This window comes from Nerophis ophidion, linkage group LG01 (genome assembly GCF_033978795.1).
Source record: "Nerophis ophidion isolate RoL-2023_Sa linkage group LG01, RoL_Noph_v1.0, whole genome shotgun sequence".
Classification (NCBI taxonomy): domain Eukaryota; kingdom Metazoa; phylum Chordata; class Actinopteri; order Syngnathiformes; family Syngnathidae; genus Nerophis; species Nerophis ophidion.
The window spans coordinates 5,366,625-5,389,858 of record NC_084611.1 but is presented as its reverse complement, the minus strand read 5'-3'; the positions used below and the strand labels follow the sequence as shown (position 1 = coordinate 5,389,858).

At 43.6% G+C, this 23,234-nt stretch overlaps 2 protein-coding genes across 2 annotated transcripts in view; both read left to right on the top strand.

Moving 5' to 3' along the window:
* LOC133553184 (zinc finger protein OZF-like) overlaps positions 1-23,234 on the top strand; it is an 839,429-nt gene that overhangs the window by 783,714 nt on the left and 32,481 nt on the right. The gene's annotated exons all lie outside the window — the stretch shown is intronic.
* LOC133554731 (gastrula zinc finger protein XlCGF17.1-like) lies at positions 4,925-22,750 on the top strand. Its single transcript, XM_061903860.1, has 2 exons — positions 4,925-5,226; positions 19,079-22,750. Exons 1-2 carry the CDS (start codon positions 5,130-5,132, stop codon positions 20,149-20,151), a joined length of 1,170 nt encoding a protein of 389 aa, XP_061759844.1. The 5' UTR covers positions 4,925-5,129; the 3' UTR covers positions 20,152-22,750.

Below are 23,234 nucleotides of genomic sequence, written 5' to 3'. Positions count from 1 at the left end.
TTATCGCTCTGGAGGCAATGACGTCAGAATGTGACGTCGCCGAGGTAACACACCCACCATTTTCATTTTCAACACATTGTAAACATTGGGTCTCAGCTCTGTTATTTTCCGTTTTTTTGACTATTTTTTGGAACCTTGGAGACATCATGCCTCGTCGGTGTGTTGTCGGAGGGTGTAACAACACTAACAGGGAGGGATTCAAGTTGCACCACTGGCCCCAAGATGCCAAAGTGTCTGCCGCCAGACCCCCATTGACTGTGCCAGAGTGTCTTCACATTTGACCGGCAATGCTAAAGCAGACATGGCACAGAGATGTATGGATAACCTGCAGATGCATTTGCAACGATAGTCAACGAAATCACAAAGGTGAGTTTTGTTGATTTTGACTGCCAGCTAATCGATGTTAAAATGCTATTTACCGGTGGTGCTACAGCAGACATGGTACAGAGATGTATGGATAACCTGCAGATGCATTTGCAACTATATTACGTTTCCTTCCACCCACATTTAATGCGAAACAAACACTTACCAATCGACGGATTTAAGTGGCTCCAGTGTCAAAAGATGCGAAAGTCCTGATCGTTTGGTCCGCACATTTTACCGGCGATGCTAATTCAGCTCTTCAGCCATTCAGTTTTTCAATATTTTCATACTCCAACCATCTGTTTCAATACATGCGTAATCTGTTGAATCGCTTAAGTCGCCGAAATCCGAGTTTGAATCCGAGCTAATGTCACTATATCTTGCTGTGGTATTCCCATTGTTTGTTTACATTGGCAGCACTGTGTGACGTCACAGGGAAATGGCCAGTGTCTTCGCAGAGAGCGAAAATAAGGCACTTTAAAGCTTTATTTAGGGATATTCCGAGACCGGTAAAATTTTGAAAAAAACTTCAAAAAAATACAACAAGCCACTGGGAACTGATTTTTTTTTGTTTTTAACCCTTTTGAAATTGTGATAATGTTCCCCTTTAAAGTTAAAGTACCACTGATAATCACACACCAGCATCTCGAAGCACTTCATGATGACAGGTGTGAGTGCTGCTGGGCGATAGTCATTGAGGTTGTTTGTGGCAGCTTTCTTGGGTACTGGGATAATCATGTATATATGTATAGACATGCATATATTTTATATGTATGTATGTATATATGTGTATTATATGCATATATTTGTATATATATGTACATACATATATATGTATACACACAGTATGTGTATATGTACATATACATATATATATATATATACATATACATATATATATATATATATATATATATATAAAGTTAAATAACCAATGATTGTCACACACATACTAGATGTGGCGAAATTATTCTCTGCATTTGACCCATCACCCTTGATCACCCCCTGGAAGGTGAGGGGAACAGTGATCAGTCGCGGTGCCGCGCCTGGAAATCATTTATGGTGATTTAACCCCCAATTCCAACCCTTAATGCTGAGTGCCAAGCAGGGAGGTAACGGGCCCCATTTTTATAGTCTTTGGTATGACTCGGCCGGGGTTTGAACTCACAACCCACCGATCTCAGGTTGGACACTCTAACCATTAGGCCACTGAATATATATTATGTGTTATTTATGCTATATTGTATTATTATATTTTATAATTTCATATTGTGTCATATATTTTATCATATTATTTTTGTAGGTACCTCAAAATAACTTCATACTTGAATAAAAGGTGAGTCATGTATATCATGAAAAAGGTTTCTTTACGTTCTATGTGAGCGTAAACATGTGTTTTAATTTAAATATTTCATTACCCATAATCATTTCTTATAGCTAAGCAAAATAAACACAATTAATGCATGAATTTTGAAAATAATACTGCCGTAAAGTAATTTTACCTTTACAACCTCAATATTCTATTGGCTAAGTTTTATATTCATAAATGTATAAGTTTCTCAATACCCGACATATCTTTTGTGCCTTTTAATAAGATTTTGAACTTTGCATTAAAACGCTGTGAAAACGATGATGTTGTGTTCCAAATTTAAGTTATTTAAAGGCCTACTGAAAAGAGATTTTCTTATTTAAACGGGGATAGCAGGTCCATTCTATGTGTCATACTTGATCATTTCGCGATATTGCCGTATTTTTGCTGAAAGGATTTAGTAGAGAACATCCACGATAAAATTTGCAACTTTAGGTGCTAACAGTAAAGCCCTGCCTCTACCAGAAGTAGCAGACGATGATGTCACATGTTGATGTCTCCTCACATATTCACATTGATTTTAATGGGAGTCTCCGACAAAAACAGCTATTCGAACCGAGAAAACGACATTTTCCCCATTAATTTGAGCGAGGCTGAAAGATTCGTGTTTGAGGATATTGATAGAAAAAAATAAACATAAAAAAACGCGATTGCGTTGAGATGGATTCCGATGTTTTTAGACACATTTACTAGGATAATTCTGGGAAATCCCTTATCTTTCTATTGTGTTGCTAGTGTTTTAGTGAGTTTAGCAGTACCTGATAGTCGGAAGTGTACGTCCACGGCCGGCTGTTGACACGCAGTGTCTCAGGGAAGTCGACGGCAGCTTTATGGGCGGCACAAGCTCAGCTGATCTCCGGTAAGAAGCGACTTTTTACCACAATTTTCTCACCGAAACCTGCTGGTTGACATTTGGTTGGGATCCATGTTCGCTCTGATCCATCGTAAAGTTTTACATTTTAAACCAAGAAATCACCGTGTGTTTGTGTGACTAAAGGCTAAAGCTTCCCAACTCCATCTTTCCACTTTGACTTCTCCATTATTAATTGAACAAATTGCAAAGGATTCAGCAACACAGATGTCCAAAATACTGTGTAATTATGCCGTTAAAGCAGACGACTTTTAGCTGTGTGTGTGTGCAGCGCTCATATTCCTAACAGCCCGTGACGTCAAGCGTACACGTCATTACGCGACGTTTTCAAGAAAAAACTCCTGGGAAATTTAAAATTGTAATTTAGTAAACTAAAAAGGCCGTATTGGCATGTGTTGCAATATTAATATTTCATCATTGATATATAAACTATCAGACTGCGTGGTCGCTAGTAGTGGCTTTCAGTAGGCCTTTAATGGGTGACGTCATACGCAAATACGGTATTAGCTTTCACTGTTATGCTGATGACACCCAACTCTACATGCCCCTAAAGCTGACCAACACGCCGGACTGTAGTCAGTTGGAAGCGTGTCTTAATGAAATTAAACAATGGATGTCCGCTAACTTTTTGCAACTTAACGCCAAAAAAACGGAAATGCAGATTATCGGTCCTGCTAGACACCGACCTCTATTTAATAATACAACTTTAACATTTGACAACCAAATAATAAAACAAGGTGACTCTGTAAAGAATCTGGGTATTATCTTCGACCCAACTCTCTCCTTTGAGTCACACATTAAAAGCGTTACTAAAACGGCCTTCTTTCATCTCCGTAATATCGCTAAAATTCGCTCCACTTTGTCCACTAAAGACGCCGAGATCATTATCCGTGCGTTTGTTACGTCTCGTCTCGATTACTGTAACGTATTATTTTCGGGTCTCCCCATGTCTATTATTAAAAGATTACAGTTGGTACAAAATGCGGCTGCCAGACTTTTGACAAGAACAAGAAAGTTTGATCACATTACGCCTGTACTGTATATACCTTTATATACATATATACATACATATATACCTATACTGTATATACCTTTTATATACATATATACATACATATATACCTATACTGTATATACCTTTTATATACATATATACATACATATATACCTGTACTGGTTCACCTGCACTGGCTTCCTGTGCACTTAAGATGTGACTTTAAGGTTTTACTACTTACGTATAAAATACTACACGGTCTAGCTCCAGCCTATCTTGCCGATTGTATTGTACCATATGTCCCGGCAAGAAATCTGCGTTCAAAGGACTCCGGCTTATTAGTGATTCCCAAAGCCCAAAAAAAGTCTGCGGGCTATAGAGCATTTTCCGTTCGGGCTCCAGTACTCTGGAATGCCCTCCCGGTAACAGTTCGAGATGCCACCTCAGTAGAAGCATTTAAGTCTCACCTTAGCCTTTAAATATACCTCCTTTTTAGACCAGTTGATCTGCCGCTTCTTTTCTTTCTCCTATGTCCCCCCCTCCCTTGTGGAGGGGGTCCGGTCCGATGACCATGGATGAAGTACTGGCTGTCCAGAGTCGAGACCCAGGATGGACCGCTCGTCGGGACCCAGGATGGACCGCTCGCCTGTGTATCGGTTGGGGACATCTCTACGCTGCTGATCCGCCTCCGCTTGAGATGGTTTCCTGTGGACGGGACTCTCGCTGCTGTCTTGGATCCGCTTGAACTGAACTCTCTCGGCAGTGTTGGAGCCACTATGGATTGAACTTTCACAGTATCATGTTAGACCCGCTCGACATCCATTGCTCTCGGTCCCCTAGAGGGGGGGGGGGGGGGGGGGGTGGTTGCCCACATCTGAGGTCCTCTCCAAGGTTTCTCATAGTCAGCATTGTCACTGGCGTCCCACTGGATGTGAATTCTCCCTGCCCACTGGGTGTGAGTTTTTCTTGCCCTTTTGTGGGTTCTTCCGAGGATGTTGTAGTCGTAATGATTTGTGCAGTCCTTTGAGACATTTGTGATTTGGGGCTATATAAATAAACATTGATTGAAATAAACGTTGAATGAATCTGAATGAGCCGATTGCTTTGCACTTTGTTTATTATATATATATTTTTTTGTATTCTATTTTTGTTACTTTGAATTTACAACCTGGTGCTGTTTTGTACTGTTTTCATAATGTTTGTAATGTTTTATACTGTTGTTCGACTTACTGTTTGTAAACGTTGAAATGTATAAATAAACATTTTAAAAAATTTAAAAAAAAAGTATGAAGCGGAAGTTGCTGATATTTGGCGCATGCGCAAACAGACGGATCGCAGCTGAACTTGTTTGGTGGACAAGATGGCGACTGTCGCTTCCCAAAGAAGTTTCACCATCTAACGCTTATTTATGTTCTCAACGATTTGTTTTTTTAAAGTACACGGAACTAAAGTTGAGTTTGTAGTCACGGAGCGTGACCTGAAGTGAAGATTGAAGACGTAAAAGAAGACGGACGACTACTTGCTATGCTAAGATGGCGACGTCATGTCAAAGAGAAAGTGAAAGACAATCAGCGCCACCAACTTCCAGCAAATCGGAGAGAAAAAGACGGAAACTGCAGATAAAGATGAGTGAGTTGAAATCTCGTAATCTGGAGACTTTTATAAACCCTGAAAAGAGCGTGGATGAGACATTAGCCGACCGTGTTGAAGAATGCAAAGAAAGAGCCGCCATGATTGTTAGCTTGAAGAAGGCAGAGGAGATGAAAGAATGCAAAAGAACTGCTTTTCTGAAGAAAATAAGGATTTTTGATGTGATCACACCTCAAAAGTTGGAGCTACAGTATTAGATATAATGTAAATCAAATGTGTGTTGTGTGATATAGACAAAGTGATGAGGTGGCGTCCTGTCTTTGATGTCTGGGGGCAGCTGGGATAGGCTCCAGCCCCCTGTTTCCCTGAAGGGACAAGCAGTAGAAAATGGATGGAAATGGACACAAATATATATCCGCTTATATTCCGATGAGAATGGATCCATCTCCCATCTGCGTGGGGCAATGGGAGACTGAACGTGCGCAGCCCGAGGGTACCTGGTTCAATCCCCACCTAGTACCATTTGATTGATACTTTTATTAGTAGATAGCACAGTTCAGTACATATTCCGTACAATTGACCACTAAATAGCAACACCCCAATAAGTTTTTCAACTTGTTTAAGTCGGGGTCCACGTTATTCAATTCATGGTACAAATATATACTATCAACATAATACAGTCATCACACAAGTTAATCATCATAGTATATACATTGCATTATTGACATTATTTACAATCCGGGGGGTGGGATGAGGAGCTTTGATTGATATCAGAACTTCAGTCATCAACAATTGCATCAACAGAGAAATGTGGACATTGAAACAGTGTAGGTCTTATTTAGTAGGATATGTACAGCCAGCAGAGAACATAGTGAGTTCACATAGCATAAGAACAAGTATATACATTAGAAGTACATTTGAGTTGTTTATAATCCGGGGAGATGGGATGTGAATGGAGGAGGGTATTAGTAAAGTGTTGAAGTTGCCTGGAGGTGTTGTTTTAGAGCGGTTTTGAAGGAATATAGAGATGCACTTACTTTTATACCTGTTGGGAGTGCATTCCACATTGATGTGGCATAGAAAGAGAATGAGTTAAGACCTTTGTTAGATCGGAATCTGGGTTTAACGTGGTTTGTGGAGCTCCCCCTGGTGTTGTGGTTATGGCGGTCATTTACGTTAAGGAAGTAGTTTGACATGTACTTCGGTATCTGGGAGGTGTAGCGGATTTTATAGACTAGGCTCAGTGCAAGTTGTTTGACTCTGTCCTCCACCCTGATTCAGCCCACTTTGGAGAAGTGGGTTGGAGTGAGGTGTGATTTGGGTTGGAGGTCTAAAAGTAACCGGACTAGCTTGTTCTGGGATGTTTGGAGTCTAGATTTGAGGGTTTTGGAGGTGCTGGGGTACCAGGAGGTGCAAGCGTAATCGAAGAAGGGTTGAATGAGAATCCTCAAGGTGCTTTTGTTGACCAGAGAGGAGATTCTGTAGAGGAATCTCGTTCTTTGGTTGACCTTTTTGATTACCTTGGTTGCCATTTTATCACAGGAAAGATTAGCCTCTAAAATGGAACCTAGGTAGGTGATCTCATCCTTCCTGGTGATAGCAATGACAAACACTTTTATAGTGAAGTCATTGACTTTCTTAAAGGGGAACATTATCAGCAGACCTATGTAAGTGTCAATATATACCTTGATGGTGCAGAAAAAAGACCATGTATTTTTTTAACCGATTTCCGAACTCTAAATGGGTGAATTTTGGCAATTTAAACGCCTTTTCTGTTTATCGGTCTTTTAGCGATGATGTCAGAACGTGACGTCACCGAGGTAACACACCCACCATTTTCATTTTCACATTACAAACACCGGTTCTCAGCTCTGTTATTTTCCCTTTTTTCGAATATTTTTTGGAACCTTGGAGACATCATGCCTCGTCGGTGTGTTGTCGGAGGGTGTAACAACACTAACAGGGAGGGATTCAAGTTGCACCACTGGCAAGAAATCTGCCGCCAGACCCCCATTGAATGTACCAGAGTGTCTCCACATTTGACCGGCGATGCTAAGACAGACATGGCACAGAGATGTATGGATAACCTGCAGATGCATTTGCAACGATTAAGTCAACAAAATCACAAAGGTGAGTTTTGTTGATGTTGTTGACTTATGTGCTAATCAGACATATTTGGTCACGGCATGACTGCCAGCTAATCGATGCTAACATGCTACGCTAATCAATGCTAACATGCTATTTACGCTAGCTGTATGTACATTTGAAACTAGATACCCACATTTAATGCGAAACAAACACTTACCAATCGACAGATTTAAGTTGCTCCAGTGTCACAAGATGCGAAAGTCCTGATCGTTTGGTCCGCACATTTTACCGGCGATGCTAATAAGGCAGCCATGCTATGGGCCACTTCATTAGGTACACCCACGCTATGGCCGAATAGCGTCAATAGCTATTCGCTCAATAGCTTCAGTTTCTTCTTCAATTTTGTTTTCGCTATCTGCCTCCATACTCCGACCATCTGTTTCAATACATGCGTAATCTGTTGAATCGCTTAAGCCGCTGAAATCCGAGTCTGAATCCGAGCTAATGTCGCTATATCTTGCTGTGGTAACCGCCATGTTGTTTGTATTGGCAGCACTGTGTGACGTCACAGGGAAATGGATAGTGGTTTCAAAGAAAGCGAATTCCGGGACCGGTAAAATTTTGAGAAAAACTTCAAAAAATACAACAAGCCACTGGGAATTGATTTTTATTGTTTTTAACCCTTTTGAAATTGTGATAATGTTCCCCTTTAAGGTTGATATGGGACCCAAATAGGATGGATTCCGTTTGACCTAAGTGTATGGATAGCTTGTTGTCGGTGAGCCAGGTGCAAATATTAAGGAGTTCAGCACTGAGGATTTGTTCCACCTGGTACTTGTCCTTGCCGGACACCAGCAGGGCCGAGTCAACCTCGTCACGTCCGTTGTGTCCTGAAGAAAAGACACTTGACCCTTGCTCCTGATGGGTGCTGGTTAGCGCCTTGCATGGCAGCTCCCTCCATCAGTGTGTGAATGTGTGTGTGAATGGGTAAATGTGGAAGTAGTGTCAAAGCGCTTTGAGTACCTTGAAGGTAGAAAAGCGCTATACAAGTCCAACCAATTTATCATTCTTCCACTTTATCCGAGGTCGGGTTGCAGGGGCCAGACTTCCCTCTCCCCAGTTACTCGGTCCAGCTCCTACCGGGGGGATCCCGAGGCATTCCCAGGCCAGCCGGGAGACATAGTCTTCCCAACGTGCCCTGGGTCTTCCCCGTGGCCTCCTACCGGTCGGACGTGCCCATAAAACCTCCCTCGGGAGGCGTTCAGGTGGCATCCTGACCAGATGCCCGAACCACCACATCTGGCTCCTCTCCATGTGGAGAGTGGTTCCTCCCGAACTTCTCACCCTATCTCTAAGGGAGAGACCCGCCACCCGGCTGAGGAAAGTCATTTGGGCCGCTTGTACCCGTGATCTTGTCCTTTCGATCATAACCCAAAGCTCATGACCATAGGTGAGGATGGGAACGTAGATCGACCGGTAAATTGAGAGCTTTGCCTTCCGGCTCAGCTCCTTCTTCACCAATTGTTCGATACAGCGTCCGCATTACTGAAGACGCTGGATCGGTGCATCTCACCATCCACTCTTCCCTCAATCATGAACAAGACTCCGAGGTACTTGAACTCCTCCACTTGGGGCAGGGTCTCCTCCCCAACCCGGAGATGGCGCTCCACCCTTTTCCGATGATGATATATGTCAGAATTTAGTGGTTTAAATTGTATGTAGACACTCAAGAATTTAATGGCAATTTCACTTATTTTTCATTATAGGGCCTACATTGTTTTATATACAAAAAGGACAAGATCATAAAACACAAACTTTTTTAATACCAGCCTGACTTTTTGACAATTCACTTTGAATTTAGGGATGCAATCTAATGTTTTGGGGTTGTGTTAGTCTTTTAACAAGGTCTCTGTAGTCTCAGGGCATTGAATTGTTCGCAACTTGACTAGTATTTTAACAAGGTCTCTGTAGTCTCGGGGCATTCAATTGTTCGCAACTGGACTAGTATTTTAACAAGGTCTCTGTAGTCTCAGGGCATTCAATTGTTTCGCAACTGGACTAGTATTTTAACAAGGTCTCTGTAGTCTCAGGGCATTGAATTGTTCGCAACTTGACTAGTATTTTAACAAGGTCTCTGTAGTCTCGGGGCATTCAATTATTCGCAACTGGACTAGTATTTTAACAAGGTCTATGTAGTCTCGGGGCATTCTATTGTTCGCAACTTGACCAGTATTTTAACAAGGTCTCTGTAGTCGGGGCATTCACTTGTTTGCCACTGGACTAGTATTTTAACAAGGTCTCAGTAGTCTCGGGACATTCAATTGTTCGCAACTGGACTAGTATTTTAACAAGGTCTCTGTTGTCTCGGGGCATTCAATTGTTCGCATCTGGACTAGTATTTTAACAAGGTCTCTGTAGTCTCGGGGCATTCAATTGTTCGCATCTGGACTAGTATTTTAACAAGGTCTCTGTAGTCGGGGCATTCACTTGTTTGCCACTGGACTAGTATTTTAACAAGGTCTCAGTAGTCTCGGGGCATTCAATTATTCGCAACTGGACTAGTCTTTTAACAAGGTCTCTGTAGTCTCAGGGCATTGAATTGTTCGCAACTTGACTAGTATTTTAACAAGGTCTCTGTAGTCTCGGGGCATTCAATTGTTCGCAACTGGACTAGTATTTTAACAAGGTCTCTGTAGTCTCAGGGCATTCAATTGTTTCGCAACTGGACTAGTATTTTAACAAGGTCTCTGTAGTCTCAGGGCATTGAATTGTTCGCAACTTGACTAGTATTTTAACAAGGTCTCTGTAGTCTCGGGGCATTCAATTATTCGCAACTGGACTAGTATTTTAACAAGGTCTATGTAGTCTCGGGGCATTCTATTGTTCGCAACTTGACTAGTATTTTAACAAGGTCTCTGTAGTCGGGGCATTCACTTGTTTGCCACTGGACTAGTATTTTAACAAGGTCTCAGTAGTCTCGGGACATTCAATTGTTCGCAACTGGACTAGTATTTTAACAAGGTCTCTGTTGTCTCGGGGCATTCAATTGTTCGCATCTGGACTAGTATTTTAACAAGGTCTCTGTAGTCTCGGGGCATTCAATTGTTCGCATCTGGACTAGTATTTTAACAAGGTCTCTGTAGTCGGGGCATTCACTTGTTTGCCACTGGACTAGTATTTTAACAAGGTCTCTGTAGTCTCGGGGCATTCAATTATTCGCAACTGGACTAGTATTTTAACAAGGTCTATGTAGTCTCGGGGCATTCTATTGTTCGCAACTTGACCAGTATTTTAACAAGGTCTCTGTAGTCGGGGCATTCACTTGTTTGCCACTGGACTAGTATTTTAACAAGGTCTCAGTAGTCTCGGGACATTCAATTGTTCGCAACTGGACTAGTATTTTAACAAGGTCTCTGTTGTCTCGGGGCATTCAATTGTTCGCATCTGGACTAGTATTTTAACAAGGTCTCTGTAGTCTCGGGGCATTCAATTGTTCGCATCTGGACTAGTATTTTAACAAGGTCTCTGTAGTCGGGGCATTCACTTGTTTGCCACTGGACTAGTATTTTAACAAGGTCTCAGTAGTCTCGGGACATTCAATTGTTCGCAACTGGACTAGTATTTTAACAAGGTCTCTGTTGTCTCGGGGCATTCAATTGTTCGCAACTGGACTAGTATTTTAACAAGGTCTCTGTTGTCTCGGGGCATTCAATTGTTCGCCACTGGACTAGTATTTTAACAAGGTCTCTGTAGTCTCTGAGCATTTAACTGTTCGCAACTGGACTAGTATTTTAACAAGGTCTCTGTAGTCTCGGAGCATTCTATTGTTCGCAACTTGACCAGTATTTTAACAAGGTCTCTGTAGTCTCGGGGCATTCAATTTTTCGCATCCGGACTAGTATTTTAACAAGGTCTCTGTAGTCTCGGGGCATTCAATTGTTCGCATCTGGACTAGTATTTTAACAAGGTCTCTGTAGTCTCGGGGCATTCAATTGTTCGCATCTGGACTAGTATTTTAACAAGGTCTCTGTTGTCTCTGAGCATTTAACTGTTCGCAACTGGACTAGTATTTTAACAAGGTCTCTGTAGTCTCGGGGCATTCAATTTTTCGCATCCGGACTAGTATTTTAACAAGGTCTCTGTAGTCTCGGGGCATTCAATTGTTCGCATCTGGACTAGTATTTTAACAAGGTCTCTGTTGTCTCTGAGCATTTAACTGTTCGCAACTGGACTAGTATTTTAACAAGGTCTCTCTAGTCTCGGGGCATTCAATTTTCCGCATCTGGACTAGTATTTTAACAAGGTCTCTGTAGTCTCGGGGTATTCCATTGTTCGCATCTGGACTAATATTTTAACAAGGTCTCTGTAGTCTCGGGGCATTCAATTTTTCGCATCCGGACTAGTATTTTAACAAGGTCTCTGTAGTCTCGGGCGATTCAATTGTTCGCAGCTGGACTGTTGGGATGTCGCATGGCTGCAGTTGTGTGACCTCAAGTATGCAAAAATCCAGGAGCGCAGAAAGCAGGTAAGATGATTTTAATTTCATCAAAGTAAAAGATATAAACAGAAAGCAGTCTTGCATGGAGATGTTCCCAACATAGGTTTAACTTCGAGCACTGAGGAGTGCTCGAGTGAAACATAAATAGACCTGTTGATTGACCGCAGCTGAGGACCGCTGCCAATCAACGGCGAGTGTGACAAAAACAGTGCTCAGCGGAGTAAACAGGAAGTATGACAAAATAAGAGCACTGAACAGGAAACAAAGTACAAAACACGAAAAACTATCAGAAAGTAAGTGACAGATCGTTACAGGACCTCCCCCTCAAGGAACAGATACCAGATGTTCCCTGGAAAAGAAAAATGGAAAAAAATGTCCACAAAGTAAGGGAGGATGGAAGGAGGATTTGGTGGAAGGTCGCCAAACCTCGTGTCCCCGCAGCCAGCGAGGGAAAGTCAGGTGGCGACGGCGCGTAGAGCGCCGCTGGAACTGGCGGGGCGGGCGGCCACGGAACAGCCACATCATTTGCCGAAAAAGAGACGAGTGCATCCCGCGAGGAGGACGCCCAGGGCACGGCCACATCCGCGGCTGACGTGGAGGCGGGCGCGCTGAAGCAGGCCCGGAGACAGCAGACAAAGCGGCGGGGGCTGCAGCCAAAACAGATACCTCTGCAGGAGGCGGCTGAGGAGCCGATGTTGGTGCCGGCGTGGAGGCGGCAGACGTCATCGGCGGCGTGGAAGCGGCAGACGTCATCGGCGGCGTGGAAGCGGCAGACGTCATCGGCGGCGTGGAAGCGGCAGACGTCATCGGCGGCGTGGAAGCGGCAGACGTCATCGGCGGCGTGGAAGCGGCAGACGTCATCGGCGGCGTGGAAGCGGCAGACGTCATCGGCGGCGTGGAAGCGGCAGACGTCATCGGCGGCGTGAAAGCGGCAGACGTCATCGGCGGCGTGAAAGCGGCAGACGTCATCGGCGGCGTGAAAGCGGCAGACGTCATCGGCGGCGTGAAAGCGGCAGACGTCATCGGCGGCGTGAAAGCGGCAGACGTCATCGGCGGCGTGAAAGCGGCAGACGTCATCGGCGGCGTGAAAGCGGCAGACGTCATCGGCGGCGTGAAAGCGGCAGACGTCATCGGCGGCGTGAAAGCGGCAGGCGTCATCGGCGGCGTGAAAGCGGCAGGCGTCATCGGAGGCGTGATTGTTGCAGATGTCATCGGCGGCGTGAAAGCGGCAGATGACGCCGGGCGAGGAGCAGCAAATGCTGGCCGAGGAATAGCGGATGCCGGCGGTGACGAAGCCCGGCGTGGTGCTGCTCTTGGCGGCGTTGGGGCTCGGCGTGGAGCCGGCGTTGGGGCTCGGCGTGGAGCCGGCGTTGGGGCTCGGCGTGGAGCCGGCGTTGGGGCTCGGCGTGGAGCCGGCGTTGGGGCTCGGCGTGGAGCCGGCGTTGGGGCTCGGCGTGGAGCCGGCGTTGGGGCTCGGCGTGGAGCCGGCGTTGGGGCTAGGCGAAAGCCCGCCAGGGACGTAGATGTCTCCGTGGAAGGAGACGCTGGCGGGGATGACAGCGGTGTGTGCCTGGCTGCACCGCAGTGTATAGTGGGCCCCCTTCCACTAGGTGGCTGCCAGACACCGTTCACACATGCGGGAAAACGTGCCTGCTTGTCGGAGTCCCCCGGTGCGAAAACCAGGGACGGGCGGGAGGGGACCAGGAGGAGGGACGAAGACACGTCCCGTGCCGAGTCCCAGCAGGAGGACAAAAGCGACCTCACTGTGGGCTCCACTGGAGCTCTCGGCGAACCAAAAAAGAGAGCGGGAGCTGGCAAAAAGAGCAGCCGGGGAGCAGCCGCTGGAAGCTGCGTAGGAGCAGGGAGAAGCAGCTCAGCAGACGACGGGAAGGATGGCGGCGGCGGACGTGCCGGTCGGAGAGCCGCAGTCGGCGACGGAGCCGCAGGAGCCGCGAGACGTGAAGGAGGAGGCGGGCGCGCCGGTCGGTGAGCCGTAGCCGGCAGCGTTGCCGAGAGGAAGGATGGCGGCGGAGGACGCGCCGGTCGGAGAGCCGTAGCCGGTAGCGTTGCCGCGGGAGCCGCGAGGCATGCAGGAAGTGGCGGACGTGCTGGTCGGAGAGCCGTAGCCAGCCGTTGAGCCGAGAGGAAAGATGGCGGCGGGGGACGCGCCGGTCGGAGAGCCGAAGCCGGTGGCGTTGCCGCGGGGAGAGGGTCCGCGTCTGTAGGCTGGGACCGCACAAACCTGGCCTTCAAGTCCTCCAGGAATTGTGCGGTCCAGAACGTCGGCTGAGGATTGCCGACAGGGATTCTCGCGAGGTCACAATTTTCTGGCTCGAAGTTACTGTTGGGATGTCGCATGGCTGCAGTTGTGTGACCTCAAGTATGCAAAAATCCAGGAGCGCAGAAAGCAGGTAAGATGATTTTAATTTCATCAAAGTAAAAGATATAAACAGAAAGCAGTCTTGCATGGAGATGTTCCCAACATAGGTTTAACTTCGAGCACTGAGGAGTGCTCGAGTGAAACATAAATAGACCTGTTGATTGACCGCAGCTGAGGACCGCTGCCAATCAACGGCGAGTGTGACAAAAACAGTGCTCAGCGGAGTAAACAGGAAGTATGACAAAATAAGAGCACTGAACAGGAAACAAAGTACAAAACACGAAAAACTATCAGAAAGTAAGTGACAGATCGTTACATGGACTACTATTTTAACAAGGTCTCTGTAGTCTCGGGGCATTCTATTGTTCGCAACTGGACTAGTATTTTAACAAGGTCTCTGTAGTCTCAGGGCATTAAATTATTCGCCACTGGACTAGTATTTTAACAAGGTCTCCGTAGTCTCGTGGCATTCAATTGTTCGCAACTGGACTAGTATTTTAACGAGGTCTCTGTAGTCTCGGGGCATTCAATTGTTCGCCACTGGACTAGTATTTTAACAAGGTCTCTGTAGTCTCTGAGCATTTAACTGTTCACAACTGGACTAGTATTTTAACAAGGTCTCTGTTGTCTCGGGGCATTCAATTGTTCGCCACTGGACTAGTATTTTAACAAGGTCTCTGTAGTCTCTGAGCATTTAACTGTTCGCAACTGGACTAGTATTTTAACAAGGTCTCTCTAGTCTCGGGGCATTCAATTTTCCGCATCTGGACTAGTATTTTAACAAGGTCTCTGTAGTCTCGGGGTATTCCATTGTTCGCATCTGGACTAATATTTTAACAAGGTCTCTGTAGTCTCGGGGCATTCAATTTTTCGCATCCGGACTAGTATTTTAACAAGGTCTCTGTAGTCTCGGGCGATTCAATTGTTCGCAGCTGGACTACTATTTTAACAAGGTCTCTGTAGTCTCGGGGCATCTATTGTTCGCAACTGGACTAGTATTTTAACAAGGTCTCTGTAGTCTCAGGGCATTAAATTATTCGCAACTGGACTAGTATTTTAACAAGGTCTCCGTAGTCTCGTGGCATTCAATTGTTCGCAACTGGACTAGTATTTTAACAAGGTCTCTATAATCTCAGGGCATTAAATTATTCGCAACTGGACTAGTATTTTAACAAGGTCTCCGTAGTCTCGTGGCATTCAATTGTTCGCAACTGGACTAGTATTTTAACAAGGTCTCTGTAGTCTTGGGGCATTCAATTGTTCGCAACTGGACTAATATTTTAACAAGGTCTCTGTAGTCTCGGGCGATTCAATTGTCCGCATCTGGACAAGTATTTTAACAAGGTCTCTGTAGTCTCGGGCGATTCAATTGTCCGCATCTGGACAAGTATTTTAACAAGGTCTCTGTAGTCTCGGGCGATTCAATTGTTCGCAACTGGACTAGTATTTTAACAAGGTCTCTGTAGTCTCAATTGTTCGCAACTGGACTGTTTGGTTTGTCTCCGAAGACGTTTTGCCTCTCATCCAAGTGTGCTTTATCAGTTCATGCTCATAGACTTTCGATTGGTCGGATATGGTCTAGCGGCTGGTGTCAAAAACCCAAATATTTAAACTCCAAAACCAGGATGGTGTGTCTGGGCAAGGATGGTTCTGGCCTATCGTCATGAGAAAAACAACTGTCACAAAAACAAGCAGTCCTACTGTCAAAGCCAACGGCAGTCGTTGAAGTGTAATTTCCCCCAATTAGCGTTGAGGTATGTATATTGTCTGGCAGGACCATCGCTGTGGATCGAGGACTACAGGTCCAAAATAGTCAGAATCCCCTACGTTAGCATTCTGTTCAGTTGTAAACAAATTTTGAAAATAGCATTCTGGTCACCTTCTGTGACCGGAATGTTTTTTGTGGAAGTCGTTCCCCACCCGTTCCACGGATACCACGTCACAGGAGCCAGGTGTGCCGTTTTAACAGAGTTTTTAATGTACATGCGATGCCAAGAACAACATTTTTCAGATGTCTTTTCTCCCCAGACTCTCCTACCTCTCTCCTCCGCTGGCCGCTCACTGTTAAAGGGGAACATTATCACCAAACCTATGTAAGCGTCAATATATACCTTGATGGTACAGAAAAAAGACATCTATTTTTTTAACCGATTTCCGAACTCTAAATGGGTGAATTTTGGCAAATTAAACGCCTTTCTGTTTATCGCTCTTTTTGCGATGACGTCAGAATGTGACGTCACCGAGGTTGTACAGCCGCCATTTTCATTTCCTCGAAAACATTGCAAACACAGGGTCTCAGCTCTGTTATTTTCCGTTTTTTCGACTATTTTTTGGAACCTTGTAGACATCATGCCTCGTCGGTGTGTTGTCGGAGGGTGTAACAACACTAACAGGGAGGGATTCAAGTTGCACCACTGGCCCCAAGATGCCATGTCTGTCATTTTACCGGCAATGACAGACATTGCACAGAGATGTATGGATAACCTGCAGATGTATTTGCAACGATAAAGTCAACTAAATCACAAAGGTGAGTTTTGTTGATGTTTTTGACTTATGTGCTAATCAGACATATTTGGTCGCGGCGTGACTGCCAGCTAATCAATGCTAACATGCTATTTACCGGCGGTGCTAAAGCAGATATGGCACAGAGATGTATGGATAACCTGCAGATGCATTTGCAACTATAAAGTCAACGAAATCACAAAGGTGAGTTTTGTTGATGTTGACTTATGTGCTAATCAGACATATTTGGCTGCGGCGTGACTGCCAGCTAATCGATGCTAACATGCTATGCTAATCAATGCTAACATGCTATTTACCGGCGATGACAGACATGGCGCAGAGATCTATGGATAACCTGCAGATGCATTTGCAACTATAAAGTCAACGAAATCACAAAGGTGAGTTTTGATTTTCTTGACAACTAGCTAATCGATGCTAACATGCTATTTACCGGCGGTGCTAAAGCAGACATGGCACAGAGCTGTATGGATAACCTGCAGATGCATTTGCAACTGTATTACGTTTTCTTCCACCCACATTTAATGCCAAAAAAACACTTAGCAATCAACAGATTTAAGTTGCTCCAGTGTCACAAGATGCCAAAGTCCTGATCGTTTGGTCCGCACATTTTACCGGCGGTGCTAACGCAGCTATTCGGCCATGCTATGGCTATGAATAGCGTCAATAGCTGTTTTCTCAATAGCTTCAGTTTCTTCTTCAATACTTTCATACTCCAACCATCTGTTTCAATACATGCGTAATCTGTTGAATCACTTAAGCCGCTGAAATCCGAGTCTGAATCCGAGCTAATGTCGCTATATCTTGCTGTGGTATTCCCATTGTTTGTTTACATTGGCAGCACTGTGTGACGTCACAGGGAAATGGCCAGTGTCTTCGCAGAGAGCGGAAAAAAAGGCACTTTAAAGCTTTTTTAGGGATATTCCGGGACCGGTAAAATTTTGAAAAAAATTTAAAAAAATACAACAAGCCACTGGGAACTGATTTTTTACTGTTTTTAGCCCTCTTGAAATTGTGATAATGTTCCCCTTTAAAGACAACAGGTGGTTAGATCACCACGTACCACCTGTGAGATCTAACCACCTGGCAGCTGTGTCTCGCCGTCCCGCATAGAGCACCATAGACCTCTAGTCTATGGTGCTTTGCCCTCAACACCATTGACAGAGGCGGTGACCTTTGCTCCTGCGAGCTCGCTAATCGCACCCTCCCTCCACAGTTTCTAACTCTGGTTATTTGTCTGAGGCTACATTACAGAGTTTTTTATGAATAGTTGAAAGGACAGTGTTTTATTTGGAAGATGGGTGGTGTCGTAGGCCACCCCTTATGTTCAGGGATGGTTTTTCAACCTTGACATAGATGGTTTCCCTCATTCCTCTTTCAAACCATTTGTCCTCCCAGTCCAGAATCTGTTCATTTTTTATTTCTAATGAGTGCTGAGGTACAGGTAGACATCTGAGTCTTAGCCTGAAGAGTTTGCCATGCCTGATAAGTCTACGAGCATGAGGTTTTTGCCGCGAGACTAGATGTGACCAATCTAAGTCTGTGAGCCTGAGCTGATGAAAGCCTACTCATATGACAGGTGAAATATTTAACCCTCGTATTTTGAACAAATTTTGTCAAATTTTTTGCCCCTTTCGCATCTTTTGGCCGCTGGTGCAACTTGAATCCCTCCCTGTTAGTGTTGTTACACCCTCCGACAACACACCGATGAGGCATGATGTCTCCAAGGTACGGGAAAACAGTCGAAAAGACGGAAAATAACAGAGCTGATTTGACTTGGTGGGTGTAATGAAATTGAGAAAATGGCGGATCGTTTCACATTGTGACGTCACAGGTCAAAGGTCATGGCTCTGACAGGCTATCAATTAAAAGGGGTTTAAATCGCCAAATTCACCCTTTTAGAGTTCGGAAATGGGTTAAAAAAACATATGGTCTTTTTTTCTGCAACATCAAGGTATATATTGACGCTCACATAGGTCTGCTGATAATGTTCCACTTTCAGAAACCTGGGCTAGTATTGATGGATTTTCCAATAAACTACTTCTAATGGCGGGCTCAGTCACTACTATTTATGGCAATGGAGTAGGTTGAAAAAATGTGAATTCTATGTTAGCAATGTTAGCTCAATTTGTTGTGTAGCTAGCTTAGACTTCTACTGTAAGACAATAGCATCACCATCCTTTGGCAAAATAATTGGATGTTTCCATATAGATTTTTCCCCCCACTGCTAGTTTGCAGTATCCTAATGTCCATCCAAACAGATGTTTTCTACTTTCTGCGATTTTAGCTTCACTTGTCCGAGTCTAATTCAAGTCATGTAAACATTGAATGGCCATGAAACACTACACACACATACACTACATAGAAGAAAGCGTGTCAAGTGTCTGTGTGTTTGTGTCCCACAGACGTCCAGCAGCTGATTTGTGATCGAGAAAAACTTCCTTTTCAGTTAGGGGCGAGCTCCGGTCTGAAACAGGAGACTCCACAACCACCCTGCATTAAAAAGGAAGAGGAGGAACTCTACATCACTCAGGAGGGAGAGTGTCTTCTAGGACGAGAGGAAGCTGATTACACCAAGTTTCCACTGACTATTGTCTCTGTGAAGACTGAAGATGATGAAGAGAAACCACAAGTAGACAACCTCTTAGCTCCACTATCAGACAGTGAGGCTGAAGACGAGGTTGAAGTAACTTTGAGCAGCGATACAGACTGTGAAGGTGATAAGATGACTCACACTGACAACAAACACTCTGAATGCTCTACAAAGAAGAAATGTTTGAGCTGCTCAGTTTGTGCTAAAAGCTTTACTAAAAACAGCCAATTAATTTATCACATGAGAACGCACACAGGAGAAAAACCATACAAATGTTCAGTTTGTGGTAAAAGTGTTACCCGAAAGAGCCATTTGACTGAACACATGAGAACACACACAGGAGAAAAACCATATATCTGTTTAGTTTGTGGTAAAAGCTTTTCTCAAAAGAGCAGTTTGACTCCACACATGAGAAAACACACAGAAGAAAAAACATTTAATGGCTCGGTTTACACAGGAGAAAAAACATATAATTGTTCGGTGTGCAGTAGATGTTTTTCTCTGAAGAATTCTTTGCTTCAGCACATGAGAAAACACACAAGGGAAAGAACATTTACTTGTTCGGTTTGTTGCAAAAGTTTTCCCGTAAAGAAGCGTTTGACTGAACACATGAGAATACACACCGGAGAAAAACCATTTGCCTGTTCAGTTTGCGCTAGACGTTTTTCTCAAATGGGCAGTTTGACGAAACACATGAGAACACACACGAGAGAAAAAACATTCAACTGCTCAGTTTGTCACAAAAGCTTTTGTCAAAGCAGCAGTTTGACTAAACACATGAAAAAACACGCGGGAGAAAAAACGTTTAGTTGTTCAGTCTGCGGCAAAAGATTCCGCAGTAATGCGGATGCACTAAAACACACGAGAACACACAAGGGAGAATAACCAATCGGCTGTTTAGTTTCTGGTATTTTGCTCATATGTGGCGACGTCCACACACACCCAAGATCTCCTCAAATAAGTTCACTGCTTCTTTCACAAATATCTGAGGTATTTGTGTACAAATTGGGATTATCTGGAGCCTAAATGTATCTCCTCATGACCCCATGTCATCTCTGTAATATTAGTTTAGTTTAGTTTATTAAGGATCCCCATTAGTCTACATTTATTAGACTATTAATATATTCTATTAATGTTAGGACAATGACATAAATAAATGTTGCCACCAAGCAGCCAGCCATCACACACAATGCCAGTTTGTAGTCTTTTCCCAACCTTAGAATGTAAGAATCATGTGTGGAAGTGGAAGCAGGACACATCTCCATAATGTTGTTCAGTGCATTTGTACAACGCATATGAAATCTACACCAATCAAATTAAATATGTTTCTTGTTGACATTTACATAATTATCATGTGATGGTGCTTTTCTAGCAGTTTTATATTAAACTGGTTTTCATTGAGGGCCACATGACAGTTATGACTGCCATCAGAGGGCCGCTTGTAACAGTGAATTATGTATGAATTTGCCTCAGGATTTCATTATTAATTATATAAAATGTTCCAAGTGGACTGTCGATTTTAAAAATCAAAACTTTACATTTACAACATTTTTATTGTAAAATATTTTTTTTTTACGTTTGTTTGTTTTTTCACAAAATTTTACTGTAAAAGATAGTTTGTTTGTTTTTTTTCCACATCATTTTATGGTGAATGGAAAAACAGTACCACAATTTTTCAGAGCTGGGCTTTTTACAGGAAAAAGCTGTTGCCAGAATGTTTGTGTTGAATGTACATTGTTTTTTTACAACATAATATTTCCATCCATCCATCTTCTTCCGCTTATCCGAGGTCGGGTCGCGGGGGCAACAGCCTAAGCAGGGAAAGCCAGACTTCCCTTTCCCCAGCCACTTCGTCTAACTCTTCCCGGGGGATCCCGAGGCGTTCCCAGGCCAGCCGGGAGACATAGTCTTCCCAACGTGTCCTGGGTCTTCCCCGTGGCCTCCTACCGGTTGGACGTGCCCTAAACACCTCCCTAGGGAGGCCTTCGGGTGGCATCCTGACCAGATGCCCAAACCACCTCATCTGGCTCCTCTCGATGTGAAAGAGCAGCGGCTTTACTTTGAGTTCCTCCCGGATGGCAGAGCTTCTCACCCTATCTCTAAGGGAGAGACCCGCCACACGGCGGAGGAAACTCATTTTGGCCGCTTGTACCCGTGATCTTATCCTTTCGGTCATGACCCAAAGCTCATGACCATAGGTGAGGATGGGAATGTTGATCGACCGGTAAATTGAGAGCTTTTCCTTCCGGCTCAGCTCCTTCTTCACCACAACGGATCGGTACAACGTCCGCATTACTGAAGACGCCGCACCGATCCGCCTGTCGATCTCACCATCCACTCTTCCCCCACTCGTGAACAAGACTCCTAGGTACTTGAACTCCTCCACTTGGGGCAGGGTCTCCTCCCCAACCCGGAGATGGCACTCCACCCTTTTCCGGGCGAGAACCATGGACTCGGACTTGGAGGTGCTGATTCTCATTCCGGTCGCTTCACACTCGGCTGCGAACCGATCCAGTTGTTGGAGAAAACATTTTTTTATTAAATGAAGATTGGTATATTTGTAATAATAGAGGAGACAAATCTTCACTGAATATTTGATAAAATTCTGTATTTTACCTATCAGGGCCAGATTTATTTTTTTCAAATGAATTTATAGCTTTTTGAATTTCCATTTATTGTATAAGTTCCTCCAGTGATTTTTTTTGTCATGCTCTGATAAGGATGGCAGTTGTGTTGGGTTTAAATTTGACTGCATAGCTTCTATGCTATATTCTCGGGCTTGTATAAAATGTTCTAAATGTTTCATTGATTTGCTTGGGATCAACAGAAATACTACCATCTGAAAGTTAAATATTAGATATATGATTTCTAGTCATCTGCTTCTTTCATCTTAATGCAAGGAGCTTTCCAGCTTGCTCGCCGTATTCATGAAACTTTAATTTTGCCCAATTGATTTTATATATTCAACCTTCTGTTTTATTATATTATCATATTCCATTCTTTGTTTGCAAAGTTTGATCCATGTTTCCTGATTATACAGTTTGGACAATGTGTCCTGCAATTGTTGGATTCCATTCAATAATTCGTTTTCTTCAGCACGTTGTTTTTTATTCTTAAAGCTTGCAATCCTAATAAGTTCTCCTCTTACACAACACTTAAGTGCTTCCCGTATTGTGGAGATGTCAGAAACAGAATCCTGGTTATTTTTTAATAAAATCTGAAAAAAATGATTTAATATGTCATTTATTTTCCTCACTTTCTAATAAAGAAATATTAATTTTCCATTGTTTGAATTGGAAAGCGACTGGAGGAAAGTTTATGTTGATTTGAATTGGACTATGATCAGAAATAATTATTGGGTGAATTTTAGCCTGCACGTTTTCTACAATTGCCTCAGGAACAAAGAACATATCAATTCTTGAAAATGACTGATGTCTGTTTGAATAAAAAGTGAAATCCTTCTCATGTGGATTTAAGTTTCTCCTTTAAGTTTTAAGTTTCCTTGCCCTTTTGCGGGTTCTTCCAATCCGAGGATGTTGTAGTTGTAATGAGTTGTGCAGTCCTTTGAGACATTTGTGATTTGGGGCTATATAAATAAACATTGATTGACATTGATTGAAATACGTGGTTAAGAGTTTGCATTAATTTCAGAAGAGAAAACAATGATTTCTTGGGTTTAACAATCTTACCAGTTTTATCAATATTTGGATTTATTGTTAAATTTAGATCTCCACCCATAATAATATCCGAATCAACATAATCTGCCAATTTGAGTTCCATGTCACCAAAGAAAGAAGGTTTATCATCATTGGGTGCATATCAATCAATCAATCAATGTTTATTTATATAGCCCCAAATCAATCAATCAATGTTTATTTATATAGCCCCAAATCACAAATGTCTCAAAGGACTGTACAAATCATTACGACTACAACATCCTCGGAAGAACCCACAAAAGGGCAAGGAAA

Bases quoted from the DNA above. Each gene is read 5' to 3' on its own strand.
- LOC133554731 (XM_061903860.1), top strand. From the start codon at position 5,130: ATGGCGACGTCATGTCAAAGAGAAAGTGAAAGACAATCAGCGCCACCA. The intron at 5,227-19,078 runs GTGAGTTGAAAT...TGTGTCCCACAG, and splicing joins GAAACTGCAGATAAAGATGA to ACGTCCAGCAGCTGATTTGT.